Source organism: Miscanthus floridulus, chromosome 1 (assembly GCF_019320115.1).
Source record: "Miscanthus floridulus cultivar M001 chromosome 1, ASM1932011v1, whole genome shotgun sequence".
Lineage (NCBI taxonomy): Eukaryota > Viridiplantae > Streptophyta > Magnoliopsida > Poales > Poaceae > Miscanthus > Miscanthus floridulus.
In genome coordinates this window covers 152,772,752-152,800,050 of record NC_089580.1, presented here as the reverse complement: position 1 = coordinate 152,800,050, position 27,299 = coordinate 152,772,752, and the positions used below count along the sequence as shown (strand labels likewise).

Genomic DNA, 27,299 nt, shown 5'->3' with positions numbered 1-27,299 from the left:
TATGATTCCCTTCAATAAATTTTCGTGAGTTGCAAACATATGAACATAGAATATGTAGAGATATCTTAAAAGTTTATTTATCTCCATGTGTTGTATTTGTAAGGTCCCCCAAAGGTACCCGATCACCGGTTGGCCTTAGCGTGTCCATAACACTACCTGTCACTTTTAGCAATGTTGTGCCTGTGAAATAATATGCCCAATAAATCTCATTATTGCCAAAAAAAGTTAAATAGGTCGATAATATGCAACCTGAACGAACTGAATAACATTACGAATAAAGCTGGAGTATGCACAATGGAAAAGATGGTCATGAACGGATCACCAAGACCAATAGGCCATATAGATTGCCATCAATGTATTCAAAGTGCACATATGAAAAATGAATGTTGATTTCAAACTGCATTCACAATTATCCTTGCAAGATAGCATGTTCACATTTTTATAGTACACGCCATGTATAAATTCAGAAAATGTGGAATGACACATTGCTAAGAAAAGCATACTATCACCCTGTGCATCCACCAATTTATTTACAATATATGCCAAGCACTCAAGAAGAATAGTAAAGTGCCTGCAACTGCAGGGCCAAGCTACTAAAAAATCATCAAGACCAACCAAGTGACTACTAAAAGTTTCACTATGTTTCAGAGTTTCTGCCCTGGTCTCTCATTCAGGTAACATCAATTATCAGAACAGTTACTTTAGTACAAATTGACAGTCATCAGTGTCGGTAGTTATTTTGTTTAGTCCTCCATTATCTAAGCAAAGAGTTGAATAAGACAATCATATACAATGTGTTATCCAGACATGTGACTAAAGAGCACATTAGGTACAGGAAAGTATGTATTCAGTTTAGGAACTAATAAACTGGGCATTAGCTACTAAAACTACAGTAGGAACTATTGAAACTGCAAAGGTAGACCATGGAACACATAATCTGGCTGTAGTGGGGATTTTGAAGAGAAGCTAAATAAATATGCATTGACATAAATTCAATCTATGTTTAGGACTCTGAAACCTGCATAGCACACCATTGGTTGTTGGATACTGTTGTTCTTGCATCAAATGCCAACACATAAGAATAAGGCTTGCACTAAATCAGAAAATCAGAATAGATATTTAGCAGCCACACAACTGTAGTGCGAGCTTACAGGTGCCATGTAATCACTACAATAGAAACTAACATGATTTTCAATTGGTTCAACTATGAATAATCTCAGGTTTTCTTGCTGCTAGAACACTAAACTTGGGCCAAAAAAGGAAACTAAATTTCACATAGTATTGGTTGATAATAGGGATGGGTGTTTTACCATCAATTTCATACTTTCACTTTCTTCTGTGCTCCTCTTTCGCAGAGATCACCTAGTGACCAACAAAAAAATTTGGATGACAAGGCTACATACATAGATCACTATTCTGTGAACGATTAGCAAATTGGAAGGAGATATCATGAAGTATTAGTTTTGATTATATTAGCAATTAGGGATAGAAGTGTATGACGAATCATTGTAACACAAAACTATGGAAGGGGCGAAACAAATCATTAGGCACGTGTATTATCTCTGTGTCTCCGCATCCAATTCGTTTTATGTGATATATGGATATAGTATGAAATAAAACAGCAACAACCTGCAGTAGCAGAAATGGAAAGGCTGTGATCCAAATATATCTAAATTTCGTGCACACTGATTTTGCTTTACAGAACATAATATTCTGATTAACTGTCAGCATAATTTAAATGGGAAAAAGTTTGGAATAGCTAGTGATTATTTATTTAACTGGAAACTGGAAATATCTTAAGAAAGCCTGCGCGCCATCTTTCTTTCATATAGAATGAGTCATTTCATTAACCTACGATAGCAAGTTAATACTGAGATAGCAAACAACATCTGGTATGTTCATGCCAAATGTGTTGAGGTGCGCAAAAAGTCTCGGTACAGCCGGGACATAATAGTGGATTAGAAAATGAAACGAAATGAATCAAAAGGAAAAAAATTGAACACAGTTTGATCTCCTAGCAGAGTTCCTTTTTTCCAAGCGCAAGTGGGACTTGTGACAGGGTAAGAGGTAAGTCAGGTTTCTATCAGATCATTACCTATAAGGTTGTAGGGAAATTCTGAACACGTGGTTGTTTGGCTGACCTGTTGGCTCGCTGAATAGCAGAGGCAAAGTTCTTTCTGAAAACTGGATGAATTAGATTGCGGATGAAGCTGCGTCCCAAGTGTGCATCTTCGTCTATGATATAGTGGCAGGCGAATAGCATAGTTTATAGGTAGGTTACGAAATAAGCAAAATATTAGTGGATCAAGGAGGAATATCAATCACCTAGGATTAGAAGGTGTATAAGGAGAAATCTAGCTGAAGGTCTGTGGCTCTGGCCGTTGCAGAAATTGGACACCTTGTCACCTGGAAAAAAAGGAAAACATAGTACACACTCGATAATTTAGAATTTTTTTTAAAAAAAATTGTGTTACCACCCAATATATTCTATGGACTAATCATTCAATGTGTCGCAAGATAAAACCCAGATAACCAAGTTTTAAAACACACACCATCTTCGGTACAATATAAGGTAAACTTACAGTGGTGAGTGCAACTACAGCCACTACAGTTAATGCATGACCTTTTCCTGTATTGCCTTTGTTTTACTACTTTGTATTATTAGCATCTTGTCAGATGCACTTGGAAGGAAGCTTATGAAGCATCTCACTATAGAACTGAAACAGGGTTTTGATCAGTGCCCCCAGCAGCTCTTATGTTGCACATTATCTGGTATGACAAATGCGGTCCCTTAATAGCAAAAAAACGTGAAATGCATTACTGAGTACGAACAAATGAAAATGCCATTTTATCACTTGTCAGAATAATCAGTTGAAGCATGCTGGTTGTATTCAAGTATCCTAATCCAGCCTTCACTCTCTGTCTAATAAGCTTGCCACAAACGGAATGTTGGACATATATTGTACATAAAGAAAAAAAAACAAATCATTCATCGCTTGATTCCAAAGCCCCCCACACTGCAACACCCTCCTTGGTGCCAAAAATAGGAGTATAGGACTACAGTAGTAGAATCAGCTTAAACTGTCCATTTGTGTGTATGGTCGGACATGCCTCTCAAAACTCACAGGAGTTGGAATCCACAAAACCACAAAGCCACAGCAACCACCCCCAAACAATTCTTCACAAATCCACGAAACCCAATACGATATCCGTCAAATCCTGCTCGACTTCAGTGCCATGTAGCAGCTACAACAGAATGGGCAAGCACAGCACCAAGGCCAACACAGCACCTGGAATATTCAGTTTTAGTTAATACAATGATCAGTAACTATGTCATTGTTTTTTAGATCATTATAGCAAATATATTATTTTTGTCTTCATCAACTTAGTTTCTGTTCAATGCCTAATATCAGTTTTTTTTGTCGTTTCCCCTTCTGTGTGCATGCTGCTACCGTGAGCTGTCTCTTCAGTTGAATATTTAGAAGTATTTGCTTGTTTATGGGTGTGAAATCATGTTTTATCAAATCGTTTAGGCTAGGAACGATAGGGGAAACTGGTCTGAGCCCAATATAAGCAAGTTTTGCCAAATCTGGTGCCACCAAATTGACAGTGGCAACTGTATCTGCGGCTCGATGAACAAGTCGGGGTGGAGAGATTTGATTGCAAGGTATTATGCAGCAACAAACTTGGTTCATGACAAGGACCAGTTCAAAAGTAAGTTACGGCAGCTCAGGCATTTATGGCATTTTATAAACGACCTCCGGAAAGCCTCGGGCTTAGGCAGGAGAGAGGATGGCTCCATCCTTGCTACTGATGGTTGGTGGGAATCTCGTACGGTGGTATGTAACCAAACTTATGTTCAATCATTTAATGTTAAAATGTTAATATTCCATGATTGACCTGTACTGGTTTTTCAGGGACACCCTGAGTGGAAGAAGCTCAAGGACGGTTGGCCTCTGTACTTGGACGATTTGGACCGGATGTTCGCCGGCACCGCTGTTGATGGCTCAACTTCGTTCTGTCCTGCACAAAGCAACATAGTTGACGTGGACAGTTCAGATGAGGACTCCAATGATGAGCAAGACGACCAACTGACGCCACTTAGTGTCGGCACTAAACTTCTAACCCTTGCGCAACGACGAGAAAACATTGCAATAGGCCCAATTTTGTTGCAAAAGGTAGTTCATACCACGAAATCGCGTTCGTTGGCAATGGTTGCAAAAAGTCACGTTGCAATAAGAACTTGCAACCGTTGCTAGTTTGGCGTTGCAAGAGTTAGCTTTTCTTGCAACATTGCCAAGCATTGCAATAGGACGTTATCGCAACATTCATTGGCGTGGCAATACGAGCACTTGCCACGTTTGTCTTCGTAGCGAGAGGTGGTAAATACAACGAGTGATAGCGTGGCAATAGATTTTTGTTGCCACACTATAATTTTGTTGCTTAAGTTGTTGTTGCCACGACCATTGTGCCGTGGCAAGTAAATCATTTGCCACGCAAATGTAATCATTGCGAGAGAGTATACATTATTGCCACGCTTGTCTTGGCGTGGCAATAGTATCATTTGCCACGCAAATTTATCTGTTGCGAGATACCGTTCATTATTGCCACGGCCGCGTTGCCGTTGCAACAGTATCATTTGCCACGCAATTTTATTCGTTGCGATATACCGTTCATTATTGCCATGACCTCGGTGCCGTTGCAACAGTAGAATTTGCCACGCAATTTTATTCATTGCGGAAGATTAATTGTTAACAATAGTCATGTCGTGGCAATAGTATTATTTGCAATGTAAATAAGTCTGTTGCCATACAGCATATTGCCACGCATCACGGCTCGTAGGTATAGCTTTTATTGCAACGCTAATAACATTTAATTTTGGTTTAATAAATCATCATTGCAAATCAATAAACCATATCAAAAGCAATTGCACCCACATATATTAATTATAATTAATCATTCAATACGTTGCCAAACCCATGAAATAGTAGCTAAAATCATAAATGAGTGTACAATTAACTCATTATTTGACAACTTTTTACAAACTTCCTAACATCTATGCAGCACTTGAGAAATTCCTAGCAGCCCAACATGTCATCTCCTCGGCTATGCCCTCGCTTGATTATGAGCCTCCCACTGAAACCTTGTCCACCTACTGCCAAAAGAATATGATTGGGATATTAGAACAATATTAAGTTTACTAATTTTTGCACAAATGTAAAGAGATGAAGATATAAAATGGTTCTAATTTCTAATTTCATATACAAAAGCCATCAACCAAGCTTTTGCATAGTTGAAGTTCTACTGCAATTCTGCAAATGAGCAAATGTTGTCGGTCTAGTTGCTGCAATTCCTTTTTCCATGAAAAAGATGGAAGTCATGTTCCATTGTTCCAGAACCACAAACGTATGAATCAATTTCTAGTTTTACTCAAATTCTTACTATATGCTTATTACAATTATGTTTTTCCATGAAAATAGCATTATGTGTTTTCACAATAACTTGATATTTTGTTCTCTACTTTCTCAATCTTTATTTTGGTCTCTGTATATCCCTCTCTTTTCAGAGTTTAAATGTTGTTCAAGATGTCAGCAATCCTTACTCCTTGGAAGCGTAGATGGCTGGGAATTTTAGCAAAATTTCATTGTAAGTATAGGTCGATTATATAAGTTCAGTTGACTTTACAAATGATAATCTATATTTTTTTTGCAGGCTACATACTGAAGGCATGGTTCTATTGGGTAATGCAAGTTTTTGTAGCAGTCTAGCAGACACATGCAGCTGTGTTCCATTTGATTGCATTATAAGATGTATGCATTCTCTTTTGCTCTTTATAAATTCTGCTAAAAGAAGCAGAGTCTATCAGCAAGCCTTGAGGAGGGATGGAGAAGAAAATACGGCTTTGATCCTATCCATCGTGGCCTTTTCAATGGATCAGATGCAGCTACTGCATATGTTATAGTAGCAGCTGCCTTCTTTGAATTTTTAAGGCAGCAACAGTTTAGTTGATTAGAAAAATCATAACTTGAGTTATAGACAACGAAAAATTATAATCTTTAACAATACAGAAAAGCCCATGAAATTCTCTACATCTTTCTAGTTATTTGTTAAATACGATTCTGCAGTTATCATGGTCAAAAAACACAAACACCCACTGCTGTTCAGACCAAGGTCAAAACCTAACCGGCTACTTTCAAAATTCATAACTCTAATTCTCTAGGTCTAAAATCATGACCTTTCACGACGACAAACATCTCTAAACCCTCTACAACTTTTGTATTATCAAGTATCACAGAAAAGGTAGATTACTACTCAGAACAACTCACCCAATCAAACCTGCACAAGCTGCAGTTTCAGCACGCATGTTCAATGTATTTTCTACATTTCCTAGTTCAACAAGGAAGGTCACATTTGATAAAATTTCATTAAATCATGCAAGAATTTAGATTCCAATTAGCTGGTTGTTACCTTCCTCCTTTTGGGATTATTTCTTGTCCTATTCATCAGCTGCTGTGAAGTGATATATGTCTTCGATGCAGTCACATTTGTAGTGTTTTCATTGAAAAGAGCTCTGCTGAGAGGTGCAGTACTTCTAGTGGAGTGAGTAGGTGCTGGTGCACCTTTTTGTACAGTGACAACGCTTCCAGGCTGAGTCTACAAACATCAAGTTGTTTGATCTATTTTAGCTACAGTTCAAGGTACATGGAACATAGTGAAATAATATCATTACCTCATGTAACCCATCTTCATTTTCATTTTCATGTCCACCGGTCTCATCTTCCTCTTCTATGATTGGTGCAACTTGTGTACTGGCATTGTTTTGCAGGGTACTCTATACATACAAATATTGGGGGTGAAAGATTAGGCATCACAATCATAAGATTATCAAGAGTACAAAGGATAAAAAAATATTCTAATACCATAATCATAGCTCATTCTTCGTGCTGTGCTAGCATATTAAGAAATTCTTGCTTCATTTCTTCTCTTAAGTTTATCTTAGCATTTTCCAGCTCCTCTTGCATCCTCCTCCTATTTTTTTCTTTCTCCCTTTCCCTTTTTGCAGCTTCTTGCGCAATCTGTTATTTGAGCTTGTCAACCTCCGCTTCTAAAGCAATGCTCTTCTCCCTAGCTGCAGCTTGAGCACGTGCATGTACTTCAAGGTTCCTTTGGACATTATGCCACAAGCTTCCTTTGGACTACATTTGGAATGCCTCCACATTGATTATTTATATGCTTCCATTTACTTGTTTGGTACACAAGTTACCGAAAATTCAAATAACCATTTTTGTGACACTTATCATCTAATTTGAAGGTGTAAAAGGTTGCATATAAACTCCTAACAACCTAAAGCAGGTACTAAAATAAACAAATTAAAGTTGGACAATCACTATCTACTCGACCCTTCCTGACAGTTCTAGAATGTCATCAATGGATCACCAGCAAAAAATTAAATAGAAGTAAATAACACGATTAAGAGAGATGTTCACAGAACAACTAGCTAGCTTCCCTGCTCTGCTCGTCCACCGACAACCGGAGGCCAGAGCCGCATCCCTGCTATGTGTGTGCCATCACCTACCGCAGCATCTCTGCCCCCTCTGTGGGTTCACCTAGGGGCTGGGATGGATGCGCTGCCACCAGGAAGGACCTTGCGGGGGAGAGGGGGACTGTCGTCGCCGGGGAAGGACACGTTGCTCGAACCTTCGGCCACCGCGCGGGGACGTGCGCCTGCTGGCATGCGGGATGCGCCAGGCCGCCGCTCGCTAGATGCCCCACGGGGTGCGCGCGACTGAGTCGTGCTGCCGCCGACGAGGACACGAGGTGCGCCACCAGCTCCACGTGGCCCGCGTGTTGTCCGTGGTTTGCGATTGGTGGCCCGCCACGCCGGCTGGCGCCTAAGCACTGACGGCCGCTGCCTGAAGAAGAAGCAGGAGCGGCCCTCCGCGCCGGCCGCCGGGGAGGTAAGAAGGGGCGGTGCGGGTGGGGAAGGATCAGGGGCGACGCGAGGTAGCCGGACTGCGTGCGGCTGCGCACAGAGAAGAGGGGCGACGGCTGAGAGACGGAGGAGCGGTGAGGGTAAGGAGATCGGTTGTTTATATATACTAGGGGGTTTTAATGGGCCAGTTGGGCTGATATATTTCTATGAGTCTATTTACTATAACATTTTTTGGGTTTTCGGTAACCAAGGGTTAAAACGTTGTTAACTGAGCAAAATTCAGTTAGTTAAAATTCAGAACCAAATTAGTGTTCGATTTTTTTGGTTTTCTATTTTTAGTTTTGGTTCTGGCTTTTAAATATTTACTAGCAAAATTACCTGTGCATTGCAACCAGAAGAAAAAAAGTTGTCAATGTTAAGAAGAAGCAAGAACGAAAACATTACATATCTATTTATCTTTTATATTATATCATTCTATAAAATTTAAAATCTATAATTTATTTTACGGTGACCATGGCATCTACAACATAAATTAATATCGACGGTACTAATACGACAATATCCTATCAAGGTTGTATCGAAATAAACGTATTTTTTATAGATTTTTTTCCTATATTGTAATGTTATGATATATTTACTCATAAATATATCATAACTTTAATTTTCATAATACCCACGTATTGATGTCGTTAAATATTGAGTTCCTTGACTTTCTCTGAGGATCTTAACCATATATAGTTTTAATATATGATTATAGTCGGTGAGGACTTAATTGGTACCTGTTTCAAGTGTTTCAGACGTTTCCAACTTATGTTTCAAGTGTTTAATCTGAATATTGCAAAAGTTGATTTAGGATGTTGCATATATTGCAATGGTAATATACACATGTTGCAAGCGTATGTTTCAAGTGTTTTAGGTGTTTTAGACGTTTTGTTTCAAATGTTTCATCTGGATGTTTCAAAAGTTGATCTGGTGTTGCACATGTTGCAATGGCTATACTTGCATTGTTTTAAGTGTTTCATCTGTGTTCAGACGTATGTTGTAAATGTTTTATCTGAATGATTCAAAAGTAGATCTTGTGTTGCAGACCACTGTCTGTCTGCTGCTGCTTGTGTGCCATCGTGGCTCACGTGCTGACGTCTGAGGTCTACAGACGCCTCCACAAGCAGCGCGGGTGGGCAGGGGGCGCGGTTATGCGGGATGGACGTGGGGGCACGGTTCTACCGTGCTGGGCACGGGCCGCGGTTTCGGACTCTGGCACTGGTTGGGAACAGGATGGAACACGTGGGATGCAATGCGGGCACGGGACACGGGAGCTGTGTCCGGACGCGGGCCTAGGACCGGACGTCCCGGCGCTAGCCCTACCCATAAATTAATTTTATTCATAATCAAAGCTACATCAACAATTTAGTAATGTGAGTATTTATTTATAGGAAAGAATCTAGAGTTCAAAGAGCAATAATATTATATTTATTGTTTTATTTTATTTATACAAAAAATTTAGAGTTTTTTCTGGCTAGTTTCATACTTTATAATAATGAATGGTTGTGTGCAAAACTCTTACATATGCCGGAATAAAAATTCATTTTTTTAAAAAGAGTTAATATTGTAAATTCTTAGATAAAGTATGTAAAAAAATAGATTAATTTTTCAGAAAAATGCTGTGTAGATTTGTGATGCGCGAGGTGGGGTGTCACGAGCGCGGCGCCATTTGGCGGCAAAAATCTATGTGTGGGAAAAAAAAGCGCACGTGCAGGCTGAGAGTACGAGGCGAAACAGAGCCAAATCACAGCAAGTATATAATGACTGGGGCGCCTAGGTCACAGAAAAGAATTCGATCGCGCCATCGGTCCTCCTCGCGTCGCCGGCTCGTTGCCATCGTTTCTCGTCGCGCCGCCGCTGGCACAAGTCGCGAGGAGAATCAGCCCTGCTCTCATCACCCGTGCCATCTCTACCTCCTCATCTCCTTGTCTCCATGCACGCGCCCATCCTCCCAGCCTTCTGGTGCTTCTGAGGTGAGTTATCCTTTTCCCCTTCTCTTCTCTGTGACTTACCAATTGCTAAATCTTTTTTTTTGAAGGAGCCAATTGCTAAATCTTAATACGCCATGTTTATATTCTGTAAAAAAAACCTAGTCGAGGTGATGGTTTGCCTGCCGCCGCACGCGGACTCCAGGAGACGGCGAGACGCGATGCCTTGATCTGCAGCCGCAACCCACAGGTCCGCAGAGGCCCAGGCGTCTAAGCGATGCGTAATAAGCGGAGAAAAAGCAGGAGCTAGGCGTCACTGGCATGTCGGCGGGCGGGCTAACGCGTGGGAAAACAGCGCGGCGCGGCCACGGGCAGGAAATCGTGAAAGCAGAGCGCGGGCGGCCACGGGCGGGAATCGCGAAAACAGAGCACGGGCGGCCACGGACGGGAACGCCAAAACAGAGTAGATAAGGTCAATCTCGTCCATGCCCACGCTCTTTCTGCAACCCCGTCCAATCCCGATCATTCTGCTGCTGATTGCTGCCCTCATAAACTTGGAGCTCGGATCTTCTGCCGGCGATCTGAATATATCTGATCGAAGCCGCCGCCACCATGCATCAGAGCCGCCGCCGACTGCGATTCCTTTGTTTCTCGCGGCTTTTCGCGGATCTGTCCGTGGGCGCGCGCCTCCATCCGGATGATCCCCAACTCTCGTGTTCGCTGTGACGCCTTTCAGGTTTTAGCCTTTGCTATCTTCTCCTTTCTTGCTTGATCTGCTTTAGGTTGATTAACTGTATTTAAACTAAATTTCAACTTTTTTATATCGCAACTCGTGGAAAGTCAGCCAAGTGCTAGCATGGTAAGTCTTTGCTATATATTTGACACTATTTATATCGTAATTACTGGAAAATTTCAACTTAATCTTTGAATTATGATTTATCATATTATTTTTTGCATACCCTTTAATAAAATTATAGGCCAGCCACTTTCGAGTGGCTGAGTACGTTGAGAATGACCTGCCGCAGCTAGACTCCAACATATACCAGAAGAGAACGATAACTAAAACTACTCTCTGTTTATTTTATTTTGGACTGTTGAATCTGAAATAGACAATGATAACTAAAACTACTCTCTGTTGCAAGCTTTCTCCTGAGTTAATTTTAGCCAAAGTTAGGTAGCATGATTGGTTGGATTGCCTGCTTTCAGTAGGATTTTATTACTACCTTGTTGCTGCCGTTGCAATTTCTAGGACATGTCCAATACTTACATTTCTTGGAGATTGATTTCTGAAATGCTGCTGCTTTCTAGTTCAATATATTGATATTACTTTTGGCTCTTGCATGAATGTAGTACTCCTGTTAGGTAATTAAAACACGAATTGAACTTCTTGTTCATCAGTGTAGGTTTGCCCATATGACTGGACAGCGTACACGTACTTCAGACGATGAGGAAGATGATTATTAGTACGTTGGAGATGCATATTATGAGTCAATAAAACGGTTTGTGGCCTTTTCAGCAGCAGGGAAGTCAATGTGAGATAACTGCATGCATGGTTGAATTTCTCAGGTTATGCACTTGCTTTGGATATGACAACAAGGGACTTCCAATCTGCTGCTAAGGTGGGTGCTACCTTTTGTAGTTTTACAGAGTCTTGGAGTGATGTGAATTTATGCAACTCATCTTTTGTGAATTGAAATTGAAAGTAGAATATTTTTTTGTGCGCTTAGACTTCTTCGTCCAATTTAATTGTTTGAGATTATGCTTTTCTAGTCCTACAGTCTCTTAGCATTCTACAGATTATTTATATGCAATTATTTTGTCTCTAGAATATGTCCTGTAGAAAGGCTAGAGCTGTAGCAAATATAAGAGTCATATGTATTTTATGTTTTGCAATCTTTGGGTACCAGTGTGCTACCTATCGCATGTGCCTCAATACATATGTACATGATGAACGAGATAAAATTTACTGTCTTCTAAGTGTGGCGCTGGGTTCCTAAAATTTGGTAGGGGATTGGATGATTTAGATGGTTTTTTCAGCAATTTCTTATGTGCTCCTATCTTAACCACCTTTTTTTTCATGTTCTGGTGTACTTGCAGGCGTTCGAGTTGAAGTACTTGGTGTTGACCTGGGAAGGTGCAGAACCCACAAGAAAGTGATTAAAACAAAAAATTAGGTGTCTATAAATATTTCACATAAGATTTCCTGTTAATTGTTGTGAGATTTGAAGATGCAACTGTAGTGTTTAGAAAAATGTGGGGATCTGCAGATGCAGTTGAACCATCGACATTTATATTTATCACATCAAAACATGAATTTTATATTCTGATTGCTTATGCTTTGTGAAAACTCATGTAATATTGATGATTGGTTACAAACGGAGTGCTGCGAATATCGTGTTCAAAGTATAATTTTTTTTGCTAGCTTCTGAGGATGGCCACGCCGTGGAGCCCCGCATCACAGCTGCCGGCTGCGAGTGTCGTAGCTGACGCGGGGATGCAGCGCCGGGGCCATCGTGATTGTGGCCTTGCAGAGTGGCGCCGGCCCCTCGGAGCCACGCGTCTCTGTTGCTGCGGCACCTCCACCCGCGAGCAAAACTCATGGCACCGAGAGCAGAACCCACCGCACCGAGATGTGTAATAGTGTAGATGTGATGAGTGTTTTCAGCAGTTTTGCAAGCATGGGGTACAGAGACAAGGAAAATAACTATATAAATGGCAATTATTTGCAATGACGTGAATACACCAGTGATACAAATAATTATGTGCATAGGAAAATACTATTTTTAGGTTTTTACCGTAGTGTAATACGTGCACTATACTATTTCTATAATATATTGAAAATGATGCAATGAATTGGAATCTCTCTTAATTCTTGTTGTACTCTATTTATATCATGATTAATAATTTCAAACTATAGTTGTTTTTATGTGTATCCCTCAAATACTATAGTTGTTTTTATGTGTATCCCTCAAATAAAGCCGTAGCGTTAGCACGGGCACTATACTAGTCTGAATAAGAATCTTGCAAAAATTTGTCTGGATTATCAACAACAGTGAGTAATTTGATCTAGTCAAGTACCAAACTTAACAGTAATATGTAGAGAAAAAACTGAGCAATAATGCAAGCATACGTGATTCTCTTTTTCACGTCGATGATCGCTGGCCGGCCACTGATCGTCTCTCTCGTGGATGATGAAGGGTGCGAGGTGAAACTGGTTCAACGCTCCGTCCCCTCTCGCACGCCGAGGAAGGACTGGACGGTGCTCGCTCTCCTTATCTCGTCGATGATCAGGAAGGAACTAGGGCACCAATGTGCCGTAGTCGCTGCAGGGAATTCAAGGGCCGTGATGACTATGGCCGTAGGGAAGGGGCGCCGCGACGACAAAGGTTTCAGGGAGGCCTTGACCACGCTAGCTGCTGGTGCTGGCTGTAGGGATCAGGGGGGGCTCCACCACGTTCTTCGCAAGGAGACAACGCGTGGGGGAAGAAGAGAGGCCGTGGGAGAGAAGGAGCCGCGACAGGAGCTACAAGCCGCGACCTCTACGTGATATGTAAAATTAGATTAGATCCTTTTTCCAATATAACTGGCCAACCATTAGGGTACTTTCGCTATTACTAACACAAACATAGACGTAGCCTAGTGGTAGGAGCTTACTTTCAAGACCAAGAGGTCTCAGGTTCGAAACCCATATTGTTGTCATTTTAAAAAAAAAATTATGCAACCATTAAAGTGGAAAGGTTTAGGTATTGCAACAATGTAATTTTTCGTTGCTATATTATAACCTTTTTGCAATGAACGAAACTGCTACATACAACGAAACCATAATCGTTGCAACCTTAGTGATTGCAACGAACTATTTTTTTTCGTTGCTATATGTACCAATTTTTTGCAACGCAAGCGACTATTATATACAACGGAACATATTTGTGGCGATATAGATGGGCTATTGCAAACATAAAATAAAGAGTTGCAATATCACCTTAGTATTGCAACGAAAATAACTTGTCCGCAACGCAAATCAAATCATGGCAACATTAATCACTTATTGCAACCGTTCAATAATTTGTTGCGATAACACTTACTTTTTGCAACGATCTCCACACTTATGGCCACAAAACAATCTTCATGGCAAAAAACCAATCTATCGCAACCAAAAGTGAAAATCGTTGTGATAACAACGCTTGTTGCAACGAAACCATGCCGTTGCGACAAAAAAGCATGGTATAAGGGTCAGAAGTTAGTAGTGAGGGCAAGCAGCACCAGCACAACTGCCTCTAGCCCGAGCAAGAGGTCCAAGAGCCCCGCTATCAGGACCATGGATGGTCACATGAAGGAACACAATGATATTTCAAGGCAGAGGCTTGAGAGGATGACAGCCATGTGACAAGAGAGGAACCAAAAAATTGAGGACTAGACCAAGGCGCTGGAGAGGAAGGTTGAACTAGTGCTACAGTTGGCAAGACAGTGTGGGACAACTGAAGAGACCCCAGCTGAGTGGATGGCCATGCTCAAGATCATGCAGAGTGAGCCTGTGATGAACTTCTTCATAAGCTCCTCGCCCCAAGGACGGATGCTGACGATTAAGCAATATATCGGGGTCCTCCCCTAGACCTTATTTTCTTAAGCTGTCCACGTAGTTAATTTGTTATGTCATTTCAACTATGTGAGGTGTGGTGGGTGTCATTTGTCATTGAACTAAGTTTGTCATGTCGAACACTTGAACTGCTTAATTGTAGTATGATTGGATATGGCTGTTATCTGTTGATGTATGCAGTGCATGAGTTTGAGTAACTGGCATCAGTTAGTTCCAATAGGGATGCATGCTAATGTTGCCTAGTTGATGTTGAAAACTGATTGAAACTATTTTTTATTTTGACAGGAGGATGTCCAATCAATAGTCACGGGACTGATGTCATCGAGGCAAGCTTCTTATGAGGATGATTTCGAAGAGTTCATCAGTGACTAGATGGAGGCCGATGACGACGACGATGCTTTCCTGTACGGTATGTACCAGTATACCTACCACATTGACAAGCACTTGTCAAGGTCAGAGTATAGATAGATAGCCATTACTGGTTTGTAATGGGTACATAGTAAACTAGGAAATAGGAAGGCATGTTATAACATGTTCAGAATGAGCCCTGATATGTTCCTTAAGCTGCATGATCTTTTGGTAGAATCATATGGGCTGAAATCTAGTAGCAAATCAGCATCTATTGAGGCTCTTGGGATGTTTTCTGTGGATGGTGGGGGCTCCACAATCTGTTTGGCAAGCAGAGGATAGGTTTGAGAGGTCACTGGGGACTATTCATAGCATGTTTCACAGGGTGTTGAAGTCTATTGTCAAGCTTGCTGCTGACATCATTAGGCCTAATGACCCAAATTTCAGCACTATGCATGATAGGCTAAGAAATCCTAGGTTCTATCCCTACTTCAAGGACTGTATAGGGGCTATAGATAGGACTCATGTCCCCTGTGTGGTGCCTAGTGATAAGTTTATGTAGCACCTGTGCCGCAAGGGGATGACAACACAGAATGTCTTGGCTGTGTGTGACTTCGACATGCGATTTACATTCGTCCTAGCTGGCTGGTCGGGTTCAGTGCATGACATGAGGGTCTTCAATGATGCGACAACAACATACACCAACGTGTTTCCACATCCACCAACAGGTATACAATTAATTGGTTCTACTTTTGTGCATACTAGTTGAAGTTCATGACACTAGCTATTGTTTGGATGGTGTAGGCAAATATTACCTTGTGGACTCGGGGTACGCTAACCGACTAGGTTATCTTGCACCATACAAGGGAACAAAGTACCACCTGTAGGAGTACCGAGAGGCACCAGAACCCCAAGGTAAAACTGAGATCTTCAATTATGCACATTCTTCACTTAGGAATGTCATAGAAAGGTCATTTGGAGTGTTGAAAATGAAGTGGCGGATGATGAAAGAAGTCCCTAGTTATGCCCCTCATATACAAAGTCAAATCATTGTTGCATGTTGTGCCCTGCATAACTTCATAAGGGTGAGTGGCATAGGGGATAGGCACTTTGCTCGGTGTGACCGGGATGAAAACTATGTGCCGGCAGAAGCTTATGCCGATCAGCCGAAAACTATTCCTCCAAGCGGTAGTTCTGATTCTGAGCTGATGAATGCATTTCGGGAATCCATCGCAATCGGTTTGGCTAATCGAACATGATTTGATCGTCTGTTTGAGGCGACTGTGTAACTATATATTTTTTTGTCCGAGAACCATTGCTGGGTGAACATTGGGCATTTGATTTGTTTCACAATAATTGTTGGTTTCCTGAACATACGTGTTGTTTACTGTGCTGATGAGAAGGAGGCGTCAGGACGAATGCATGAACTCCTATCTTGCTGTATTTGTAACGAGTTAGGCCGAGAAGCTTGCTGGTACAGTACCGAATACATCCGATGTGGTCGTTCATTCTAATTGTTGATTGGCTTTTAATAAAATAGTTGTTAATGTTGAGAATGGCTGGTTGGATGTAAAAGCCTGCTTGACTTGCATGCAATGTCATGCATGCATGCCATTAATAAGCTGCATGCAGTCCATTAAATGCAGTCCATTAAATGATGTATAATTCTTTTTCATATTTTGACAACTAAACGGCAAATGAAAAGTTGCGGTGCACACTTTTTGGGGAACTTTATGGCTACAGTAATTTTTGGGAAATTTTGGAAACTAAACGGGCACCCATTGTAGCACAGAAGAAGAAGAAAACAACAAACTACAGCATCAACGCCCATGAATTCCGCCGGAATCAGGCACCATTTCACGTCGGCGCACAAAGAGCGCGAGCTAGCCTGAAGTTCCGCGCGACGTGGGCGGAGAGCACGTAGGCGATAGACGATGATCTGTCCATCCATACCACAGTTGGACCCGCAGTAGAACCAGGGACGCACAGTAGAACCAGGGACGGGGGGAGGGGAAATCGATCCGCGACACGCAGAAGGAGAGCACGTAAGCGGTAGGCGATAGATGATGATCTACCCATCCACATCTCAGTTGCACCCGCAGTAGAACCAGGGACGGGGGGAGGGGAAATCGATCCACCCAGAGAAGGGTTAGCAGCACGCACCTGCTCGATGTCACGCTCCACGGGCCCCGCCCGGATGCCGCCGAGATCCGACGAGACGTCCGACATGGCAGCGGCCTCCGCATCAGCCCCGGCGCCGGCAACGCCCCATAACGGCCAGGCGCGCACTACACGAGACCACTTAAAAACAACCATGGTACATGTTGCCTATTAAGTCATCTTAAAATTGCATGGCACTACATGAGACCACCTACAAGACAATACCAATGTACTTGCCCTAACATATGTGTAAAACATATGCAACATTCAAATAAACACACTTGCATCATACGCATGAAAAAATAGATAAAATATTGGAAACAGAAGCTTGCAATATACGTGTACAACCATTCCAACATATGTAACATCCCGATCCACTTTTGCAACATCCGTATGAAACACTTGCAACATATAATTCTAAAACATCTGAAACACTTGAAATATACACTTGCAATATGTGCTTTTAGCGCAACATCTCCTTACTGCTGGTGAGAATGGATGTTCATCGGCGTGTGTTCACAGGAGGCGGCGGAGAAGAGGGCACCCACATCGTGTTCAAGGAGGCGACGGACGGATCTCAGAAGAAGGGCAGCCGGCGGTCCTCGGCTCCCACCCCAAGTTCAAGGGTGCGGGGGTCCAACGGCGCGGGGAGCAAGCGTGGTGGCGCGACAGATGAGCAGGGAGGGCGGCACGATGCGGGGCCAGAGCAGTGGGGAGACAGTGGGGGCGTGCGGCTGCAGGCGATGGCACGGTGCTGCGAGCGGCGCGTGGGGTGAGACGCGTTGGGGAAAGAAGAGGGCCGTGAGGCAGAAAGACCGATTGATTTTTTTTTTTAGAAACTCTCGAGTAGATAGAAAGGGGCAGATAGACCAGCGTCGTGGCCCATCAACGGGGCGTTCACGATGGACGGACGCCCGCTTTCCATAATTATCTTAGAAGAGAGAAGAAACAAAAGGGCTGATTCATCTCAGACGACGTGACAGGTTAGGGACCTACTGGTTACGTGCACTGTGCACATGATCAGGTGGGCAGTTAAGCTGGACTGCTGGACGCTGTCCGCGGACGGCGGAACGCTGCGTGTGGCAGCACCAGTCATCACAAGAAGTAACACGTACGTATGCTCGGCAAAAGATTAGCAGTTTTCCAAGCCTCGTGTTATCCATAAACACAGTCTCTATCGTGGCTCGTCAAGCTGCGCGTTACTCCGTGGGCGAACCGATCGACCGACCGCCTGTGGTCAAGCCGACCAAAATTAATTTAGGTTAAGAACCGGCCAGGCTGGGTCGCGTCCGCCGCCGCTTCCCGGACGCCGACGCGAATTTATTTAGCCCCAAGTACCGGACAAACCGTCGGTTAATCAGGGATCCGCCACATAAACGCGACGTCCCATTCCAGCAATCCAGCCCATCTCCGTGTGGGGCCGCCGCTCCTTTCACCGCCTGGATATGACAATGGGCCATGGTTCGCTGCCGCCGCACCCTGCACCGGGCACGTCGCAGCATGTGTGCCTTGCCGACGACGGCGTCAGGTAACGTGCGACGCGCGGTTACATTGCATTCGTTCATTCGCATCCGACCGTGACGTCCACGTTGTCCGGGAGAGAGAGAGAAGAGGGCACGGCTCGCAGCTGCGCGTCCGCGAGGCTTTGCTGAGTCGCCTGCCCGCGACCGCGGGCTGCGGCATGTGCCGACACACACACGGGCCACCTTGTACGTCTTTCCGCCACGTAGGGAACCGATTACCGGCCGGTTATACAAAGCATTTGTAGAGTGCTTGAAGATATTATTTTGTTTTCAGCTGTGCTAGCGATCGGACTTCTGGACCGCGTCGTGACGCCCGCATTGCACTTTGTTTTTCATGCTCGGGCCAGCACGCCTACACCCGAGCCTGCATTTCGCGCGCCCATGCGGGCCCCTGCTGCCTGGACGACGCCTACGCCACCGGACTGTGCGCAGGTACCGCTCACGGCCCCTCCACTTCTCACGCATTGCAACATGTGTAACACCCGATCTACTTTTGCAACATTCAGATAAAACACTTGCAACATATGTCCAAAAACAGCTGAAACATTTACAACATACGTTGGAAACACTTACAAAACACCAGGAAAAACTTGAAAACACATGAGTAGTCATTGCAAACATATGCAAACATCAAGATGAAATACAAAAATATGTATGAAAAACAACCGAAACACTTGCATATATTGCAACATCCCGATCTAGTTTTGCAACATCTAAATAAAAAGCTTGCAACATACGTCTGAAACAGATAAAACATTTGGAACATACACTTAAAACAAACGTGTATAGCCTATTGCAATATGTGCAATATCCCGATCTACTTTTGCAACATTGATATAAAACACTTGCAACATATCTCCGAAACATTAAAACATACGCTTGCAACATGTGCTTTCGGCGCAATGTCACCGTGTTGTTTCGACGAATGGAGGCTTATCGTTACGGAGCTCAACGCCGGCGCAGACGTCGGTTGCGGCGAATGAAGCTCGCCGGTGCGACAGCGGCGCGAGAAACTCATCGGCGGGGTGGCGTCACACGAAGCTCCTCCCCTCGCCTGCATGCTAGAGCATCCTGTAAGGCAGCGCGGGCACGACGCCGAAGACGAGGATCCATGCAGTACCATACCCAAGGAGGCACGCGCCGGTGCCGATGAGGAGGAGGAGCGCGAGGTGGAGCTGGTTGCAGAGCACCCCTGGGACCAGGCCGAGGTTCTCGCCGACCCCGAGCAGCGCGAGGCGGCTCTAGTCGGTGCCGAGTGAGACCTTGAGCGCGTGCGAGTAGAGCGCGAACGTGGAGTTGGCGCCGCCCGCGACATGCACCCACGCGTCCGCGCCCAGCCCCAGCCATGGCGACCGGCTCCCCGCCTTCACGAACACCGGCCCGTGCATCTCGCTCGACAAGGGGAGCACCAAAGCAATGTGCGCGATGTACAATTCAGACATACTACGAGGCTACGAGGGAGGAACGGTGCGTGGTGGAGACAGAACCACATATGTGCATTTGCCATGGACAGGTTGTTTTGGGTCGGTTCATAGGCCCAACAAGCAAGCGTACTAGCGGACGGACGACCTAACCAAAGCATCACGGTATTGTTATTTTATAATTGCGCCAGTCAAACTAGTCTAACTTTGACCGAACTTATAGTAAATAGTATTAGCACTTATGTCTCGAAATAAATTTATTATGAAAATATATTCTATAACTAATCTGATGATACTTATTTTATATCATGAGTATTAGTACATTTTCATATAATTTTCGTCAAAATTGAAACTGTTTGACTTCTCGAAATGCGACAATTGCATTCTTTTGTGGACGTCGAGGGAGTAGTTATATGGTAATAATTATCTCTTTTCGATCCAAACATGTATAGATAATAGACTAGCTAATTGTTAGCTTGTACTTTAGATAACAACTATCCGACTACCTGAACCAAATCAGATAATGAGCTATCAGCGAGATAACTATTTTATCAGATAGTGAATCCAAACAGGATCTTATATGTTGATTTGGATTATTTTTTTATTAAAGATAGTGATGTTTATTCGTATATAATATGAAAATTCGGTAGGTATAACCACTTCTTACCACTAGATTTATCACAAAAATAGTGGTGGAGTGGAAAGAGTTAGATTTATTATTACAATATGAAAATAAATAAATATTTTATTGACAAGATGGATTTTAGCATGAGCCAAAGAGTCCCGAAATGACTCGTTTCAGACATCTAAGGAGTTTGATTCTGGGTTCTGATCGACAAACCAAGACGTTAGAGTGCTCTGAGGTCTATGATACTGAGGCTTGGATGTAATACTCCGTATCCGTATCAACAGGCAGTGAGCTCTACTGCCGATCTCTGGAGAAATCAATCAAACCGGCTTGATGCAAAGCGGAGGAGACCCGGCCCAGATGCCAAATCTGGGTCGTTCCTCTTGGCCGGCGTGGACGCGCGGCACCGGGATCTGACCGACGCCGAGGCGGGTGTCGTGTCGGGGAGACGCGGGAGGGCAGCGCACAGGAGGGGGCGCGTGGACGTGCACCGCGGCAGCTGCTGTAACTGTAACGAACCCATTGCAAACAGGACGGGACCCCCCACCGCCCCACGTGAGAACAGGAGCGCGCGCGGCCGGCGGGAGGCTTGTGTCTCTGTGAGGCAGCGCTGTCCGGCGATGGTGACACTGACACCACCCGAGGGCAACGCGAAGCGACAGCCACGTCGGCTGGCCCGGGCCCCACACGTCAGACCGGACGGCGCCTATATATTGGCCAGAGCAGCAGCGAAGGCAGAGCCTCCTCTGCAACGCCGAATCGCTGATCCTCGCGTTTTCTTCTCCGCTCGCGAGTCGCAGCCAAACACATACACAGATCGCCGCAGGAAGATCCATCCTCTCATCTCCTGTCATTTCTCCTCGCTCGAATCAAATCGAGCAAAGCCAAGGAAGATTTGAACCGCAGCTTCAGACGGCAGATCGATCCACTCGTGCTGGTATGGCGCACGACCTGTGCGATGACTTGGAGCTCGTCGCCGACTGCGGCTATGACGACTACCTGGACGACTTCCATTTCCACGACGATGACGGCTTCCCCTCCTCTACTGCCAGCGGTGGTGCGTCCGGTCTCCAGTTGCGGGTAACGCCTCAGTACCATCATCACCTCTGTTTGCTCCCTGCTTCGTTATTACGGTTAATATACGGCGATTAAAGTACCAACTGGCTCTCCGTACACACACCAAAAGAAAGAAAGAAAGAAAGATGCTCTAAGATGCCTGACAAATTCAAGTTTGAGTAGATTTATAAAAAATATTAGCAATATTTATATCTTCATATGAAAATATATGTAGCCATTTATCTAATGGAACTAATTATGTACTACAGATATTATTATTTTTTAATTTAATATACGTTTGGTTAAAGTTAGAAATGGTTAGACTTATGGACAAATCTTTTATAAGTAACAACAATATGTGTCCTACTAGTAGCACATGTACACGTAGAGATGCAAGTGGGCTTGTTCGTGAATGTGTGAATTGCTTAATTTTTTTGGGTTCCACATCCCTATCTGTACAAAATCCTTTCATGAAATAAGTCCGTGAATCCATGAATTGGCTTAATTTTTTTTAGGTTTCACGTCCCTATCTGAAGAATCCTACTCCTGTGGTTTACAAAGTCCTTTTTATAAAATCTGACGATCTTAGATTGGCCCTCGTAGTTGAGATATTTTTCTTTCTCCAGAAAAGTTCGATTTACTTCCCTCACATGAACGTTTGAACTAATTTTGTGTCAGGATTACTTTTCCATCTAGTTTGTTTGTATTTAAGTTCAACTTTTGGTGGCATCATAGCGGACATCATAGCCTATGTTTTGACGGCATATTATGTTTTTTCATCATTATTTTGATAGTTAAGGCACCTAATAACAAATTAACCCTACCACTGGTGGAGCCACCGTCCGGTGACCGGCGACCCCATGGCGGCTGCCCGGGCTCAACGGCAAAGCACAAAGGAAAATTTTCTTTGTATTGTAGGGAAATATTACATCTTTTTAGATAAATATTTATGCACGATGAGAATCATTTGGGCTCTTAAAAATTTCCAGCTCCACCACTGAACCTACATATAAAATAGTGATAAAAATTCATAACTTTTATCTGACATAAGATATGTTATACGCTATCACTTCTCAAAATCTGAACTTAGAATTCATTTTTTATGAGGAGAAACAAAAAAAAAGTCAAATGAAACTATTGTTAAAGGTTAGGAGTAGATAGGACAAACTAAATCAGGGGAGGAGGTTAAATTAAATATAAATTCAGCTTAGGGGGTTATCTACACAGGCCAATAGGTTGGTGGAAATTTGGACCTTTTCCTTATCTAAAGAAAGTTCAGTTCTTCCCCAGAAAAAAATGAAGTTCAGTTCTACTAAGTCAGGATAATGAGAATCAGATACTTGGATTTGTCCTCATAGATCAGTTCTATCGTATTGACCGAGTACAAAAAAATCTGATGGGTCAAGGTATTATTACATACTGGACTTATACTATAAGGTGGACAAGTCAGTGGTAAACACAGAAGACTCATTGACTGAGTTAAGGTTTTGTCATGCAGACAATTTAATTGAAAATTAACGTTCCACCTACGTGAATATTCTAAAATTACCCATTCAGTCTCATATGATAGAATTTTACTCGATCTTTCCAATCCAAGCCAATATATAGTTGTGGTTCATTATCTGGGCGTGTTTCTCAATGCAATGAAGATAAGAAGTATCCTAAAAAAAAAAAAAACGCAATGAAGATAAGAAGCCAGGAACGACATAAGTCTTGTTTGTTCTAGGACCTATGGGGTATGATATAAAAATTAGTATCTAAACAAGTATATTTTCAGCTTTGGACTTTAAAGAAGTATATTTTTTCTACGTGCAGCAGCATGAGCAGATGGATAATACTTCAGCTTTGGACTATAAAGAAGGGAAAGACATGCAAGGAATACCCTGGGAAAGACTGAACTACACTAGGGACCAGTATCGTCAGATGAGGTTGAAAGAATACAAGAGCTATCAGAACCTCACGAGGTCGCGCAGCGGGCTAGAACAGGTTATATCCCTTGTCACATTTTCATGCTCTGCTTTTGGAATTCTTGTTAAATACAATTTTCTCTACTTTGTGTTTTATGTAATGCCTGATTTGTTTGTTTTCTCTATGTAAGGAATGCAAACAAGTGGAGAGGAAGGATACCTTCTATGATTTCCATTTGAACACGAGAGCTGTCAAATCAACAATAGTGCATTTTCAGGTACAATTTTACTCTAGTTTTCCATTCACAGTCAGCATGCTTACCAAGCTGCCACTAGCATAAAGATATATTTTGGTAGAGGATGTGAAGGTGCCATTTGATTGACGCACTCAAATTCACCATGTTTTCATCCCATATTATCCAAGTCTGCACTGACAAAAATACTGTCATGATAGTAGTCATTCCGTTGGTCATGGGCTCAGTGGTTTGTTAAACAATTCATTAACTAAGAGTTGCCATGTCAAGATGCATAACGCCGGGTTGCTTCACAGTTGATTAGTTCAGTTTGCATCATGAAGCACAGTTGATTAGTCAGAACATGTTGTGCCATTGTGTGCCCCTATACCTTCCATGTTCAACAAGTTCGACTACCTATACCTAGTGAATAAAAAACTCCTTTTCATAAAAAAAGTGAATAAAAAACTCGTCCTAAAATATTAAATCCTAACTTGAAAATGGGACCATGGATTTCTTTTTTCTACTGCTGTGCATGCCGACTTATACGATTCATTAAGCATATTTCATCTGCATTGAATGATGTTGCTATTGTTCTGCTTCTGTGTATGGACATAACACTGATTGCAGGTCATGTGACGAGTTGGGTTGCACTATTTGCAATTAGTCTTGTGATACTAGTTAGGGCATCTACAGTATCCTGTTTCATGAGGTCCATAAGCAGGTGGATGAGCATCCTCAGCCGGGAGAAGTGACTACAAGGGTTGGAAACTTGGAATATGGTATGATAGGACGTTTTAAGATGAGCGAGTCTGTTAAATGGATCACCTTGAGTTTCCTTTTTTGCAGGTTGTACGGGGAGAGCTAGAGTTCACAATTTTTTCTTGCTGCATGCTTATCATGCTCATTTTTGTTTGATATGCTTTTCATGTGAATGGAAATTGTGCTCAAACTAGTGCTGTTTGTTAAAGTTTATGGGGTTTATATTGCCAAATATCATGTCCTTCGTTGGGTGATAATGTATGGCTAACTGTTCTGAATGGCAATGTTAACACGGACCTGCACAACAGGAAGTTACTAATTTCTAGAATGTAGAAACTGAACTTCGAACACTGAAAGTTCAGTTTGAGCCTATGTATGGGCCATGATTACTGTAAGACTTAACTGTGAAACTTGTCAACAATGGGGTGATGGTTGAAATTGTTTTATGTGCATCTGGAATTTTGTTCCCGGTCTGTCTATGTACTAGCTCGGTCAGTGCTTGTGAATTATAAGGTGTACTAGTACATTAGTGGAATCACACGCAATGCAGTGTGGGCAGGGGAAAATTTCCTCTGTAGGTCGAGTTTTAAGTTCAGTCTTATTTCTTCCTTCTTCCCTCAGTGCAAGCTCACTCGGCGGTTGTTCAGACTTCAGACCCCATCAGCGTCATCAGCATTTGCTGTTGAATAATTGATGGATGGGGAAGAATCACAATATTACATGTTCCTTTTACCAGTCTGAAAAACAAGTGCTATTGCATCATCGCATCCTATAGCTCTCTTAATTTGTATCCTTTGCATTCTCTGGAGCATGTATTTCAAGTGCAATAACCGTGTTCCAAACATCTGCAGCTGAGGAACCTCCTATGGCCTACTTCGAAGCACGACGTGTACCTGGTGCAGAACTACTCTGTGATGCACTGGTCTGCCCTGCTCCAGAGAGGAAGAGAGGTGCTCAATGTGGCCGGCCGATTGGCCCCGACACAGGTCTGCGGCCTTCGATTGTCGTCGTCGGCGTTGTGTCAGCTACATATTTCTGCTCCTTTAGCTTCTTCCTCTCCAGTCTCCTAACCTGCAGATGCTACCTGATTGTGCAGAATGTGAAGGGGTCTAGACCATTGTCGAGGGTTCAGATCAGCACCATGGCTGTGAAGGACAACCTCATGGTGGCCGGCGGCTTCCAGGGAGAACTCATCTGCAAGGTAGGATGGGTGGCCTGCAGACTCGTCAGTGTTTTCCTTAGTTCTGTCAGCTTACATGTCTCTCACTCCTGCGCATTACTTATTCATCAGTACGTTGATAAACCCGGGGTGGCATTCTGCACGAACCTGACCGGCGACGACAACTCCACCACGAACGCCGTCGACATCTACCAGGCACCCAAGTAAGCGAGTGAGATCTCATTTCAGCCTTTTCAGGCATGCAGCCTCTGAATATGAGCAATGTTCTACTACTATATATATGTTCTGATGAACCACGACACGGTGCAGCGGTGCCACTCGAGTGATGGCGGCGAACAACGACTGCATGGTCAGAACGTTCGACGCCGAGAGATACAGCCTGCTCACCCAGTTCACCTTCCCGTGGCCTGTCAACGTGAGTGCCCGGTGCTCTCTCTGGAGCAGTCGACCGGATTTATCAGTCTCATGGTGTACTGAATCCCTGACACTGGGTATATATTCATGCAGAGCACGTCGGTGAGCCCCGACGGCAAGCTGCTGGCGGTACTGGGCGACAGCACGGAGTGCGTGATCGCCGACCCGCAGTCGGGCAAGGCGATGGCGACGCTGCGCGGGCACCAGGACTATTCCTTCTCGTCAGCGTGGCACCCCGACGGCCACGTCCTAGCGACGGGGAACCAGGACGGGACGTGCCGGCTGTGGGACGCGCGCAGCCTCTCGGAGCCGTTCGCGGTGCTCGGGGGCCGGATCGGCGCCGTCCGGGGCCTCCGGTTCTCCCCCGACGGCAGGTTCCTTGCCGCGGCCGAGGCCGCCGACTTCGTGCACGTGTACGACGCCGCGGCCGGGTACGTCGGCGCCGCGCAGGAGGTGGCGCTGTTCGGGGAGGTGGCCGGCGCCGCGTTCAGCCCCGACGGCGAGGCGCTGTTCGTCAGCGTCGCGGACCGCACCTACGGCGGCCTGCTCGAGTTCCGCCGCCGGAGGGCGTACGGCTACCTCGGCTCGTGTTTCTTCTGAGTTCTGAGGGAGGCGCGCCATCGACTGTGTGACTGTGCATGTGCCGGCACGTATAGTTCTTGTGTCGTTGTGCCTAGTGTAAAGCGCAGAGTTTTGGTGTGTGTAGTTTAGGTGGTGCGGCCTCCATTCCCTCTTTTTAGAACGGCGTAATGGCAGGTGCTTTCAGGAGCTAGCGCCCCTTTCTCCTGGTTTGTTTCGGACTTGGGAAACGAAAAAAAACACTTCTAGTGTGGTGTACTCGGGCTGTTGTAGGTATTGCAAGCTTGCTATAGAGGTGTTGTGTATCAATTCACGCTGGGTAATGTAAGAACTGTAAATGAGTAGAATTGGTACTGTAAGTATGAAATTATTAATATTGCTCGGTGTTTTTAACTAACTAGCACAAGTGTCGGTGCGTTGCAATGGGTATTTATGCGTTATTTTGTCTTGAAAGCTAGTTTTTCATTTACATCATTATACTTTTATTGCACTCTATGTTATGCTAGAAAACATATATATACAGTTTTGACTCAATATATTTTCTTCTACTTAAGTAATCAATTGCATTTATGCAATAGCGCAGGCGAACAC

General features: G+C 43.7%; 2 protein-coding genes and 1 long non-coding RNA gene across 4 annotated transcripts; 2 read left to right on the top strand and 1 right to left on the bottom strand.

Annotated features, from left to right (window-relative positions):
• Window positions 1–3,632: 3,632 nt before the first annotated feature.
• LOC136465596 (uncharacterized) lies at window positions 3,633–5,617 on the top strand. The gene is made up of 3 exons (XM_066464269.1): window positions 3,633–3,839; window positions 3,918–4,106; window positions 5,567–5,617. Exons 1-3 carry the CDS (start codon window positions 3,633–3,635, stop codon window positions 5,615–5,617), a joined length of 447 nt encoding a protein of 148 aa, XP_066320366.1.
• A 575-nt stretch (window positions 5,618–6,192) lies between these two features.
• On the bottom strand, window positions 6,193–7,043 carry LOC136498142 (uncharacterized). The gene is made up of 3 exons (XR_010769528.1): window positions 6,921–7,043; window positions 6,731–6,832; window positions 6,193–6,654 (listed from the first exon to the last, which is right to left on the bottom strand). It is a non-coding gene; the product is annotated as an uncharacterized lncRNA (long non-coding RNA).
• Window positions 7,044–21,323: 14,280 nt separating this feature from the next.
• On the top strand, window positions 21,324–27,082 carry LOC136544327 (uncharacterized WD repeat-containing protein C2A9.03-like). Of its 2 annotated transcripts, none has more exons than XM_066536534.1 (8): window positions 21,324–21,657; window positions 23,452–23,619; window positions 23,732–23,818; window positions 25,387–25,521; window positions 25,632–25,736; window positions 25,827–25,918; window positions 26,025–26,130; window positions 26,223–27,082. In XM_066536534.1, exons 1-8 carry the CDS (start codon window positions 21,517–21,519, stop codon window positions 26,727–26,729), a joined length of 1,341 nt encoding a protein of 446 aa, XP_066392631.1. In that variant the 5' UTR covers window positions 21,324–21,516; the 3' UTR covers window positions 26,730–27,082. The 2 variants fall into 2 exon arrangements, with proteins under 2 accessions (XP_066392631.1, XP_066392626.1); XM_066536529.1 differs by having other exon boundaries at window positions 23,449–23,619.
• The last annotated feature ends 217 nt before the right edge of the window (window positions 27,083–27,299 follow it).

Excerpts from the sequence above, each read along its gene's own strand:
- LOC136465596 (XM_066464269.1), top strand. The coding sequence starts at position 3,633 with ATGAACAAGTCGGGGTGGAGAGATTTGATTGCAAGGTATTATGCAGCA. Across the intron at positions 3,840-3,917 it reads GGTGGGAATCTCGTACGGTG|GGACACCCTGAGTGGAAGAA; the intron begins GTATGTAACCAA and ends CTGGTTTTTCAG. Across the intron at positions 4,107-5,566 it reads ACCAACTGACGCCACTTAGT|AGTTTAAATGTTGTTCAAGA; the intron begins GTCGGCACTAAA and ends CTCTCTTTTCAG.
- LOC136544327 (XM_066536529.1), top strand. The coding sequence starts at position 21,517 with ATGGCGCACGACCTGTGCGATGACTTGGAGCTCGTCGCCGACTGCGGC. Across the intron at positions 23,819-25,386 it reads CAACAATAGTGCATTTTCAG|CTGAGGAACCTCCTATGGCC; the intron begins GTACAATTTTAC and ends AAACATCTGCAG. Across the intron at positions 26,131-26,222 it reads CCTTCCCGTGGCCTGTCAAC|AGCACGTCGGTGAGCCCCGA; the intron begins GTGAGTGCCCGG and ends ATATTCATGCAG.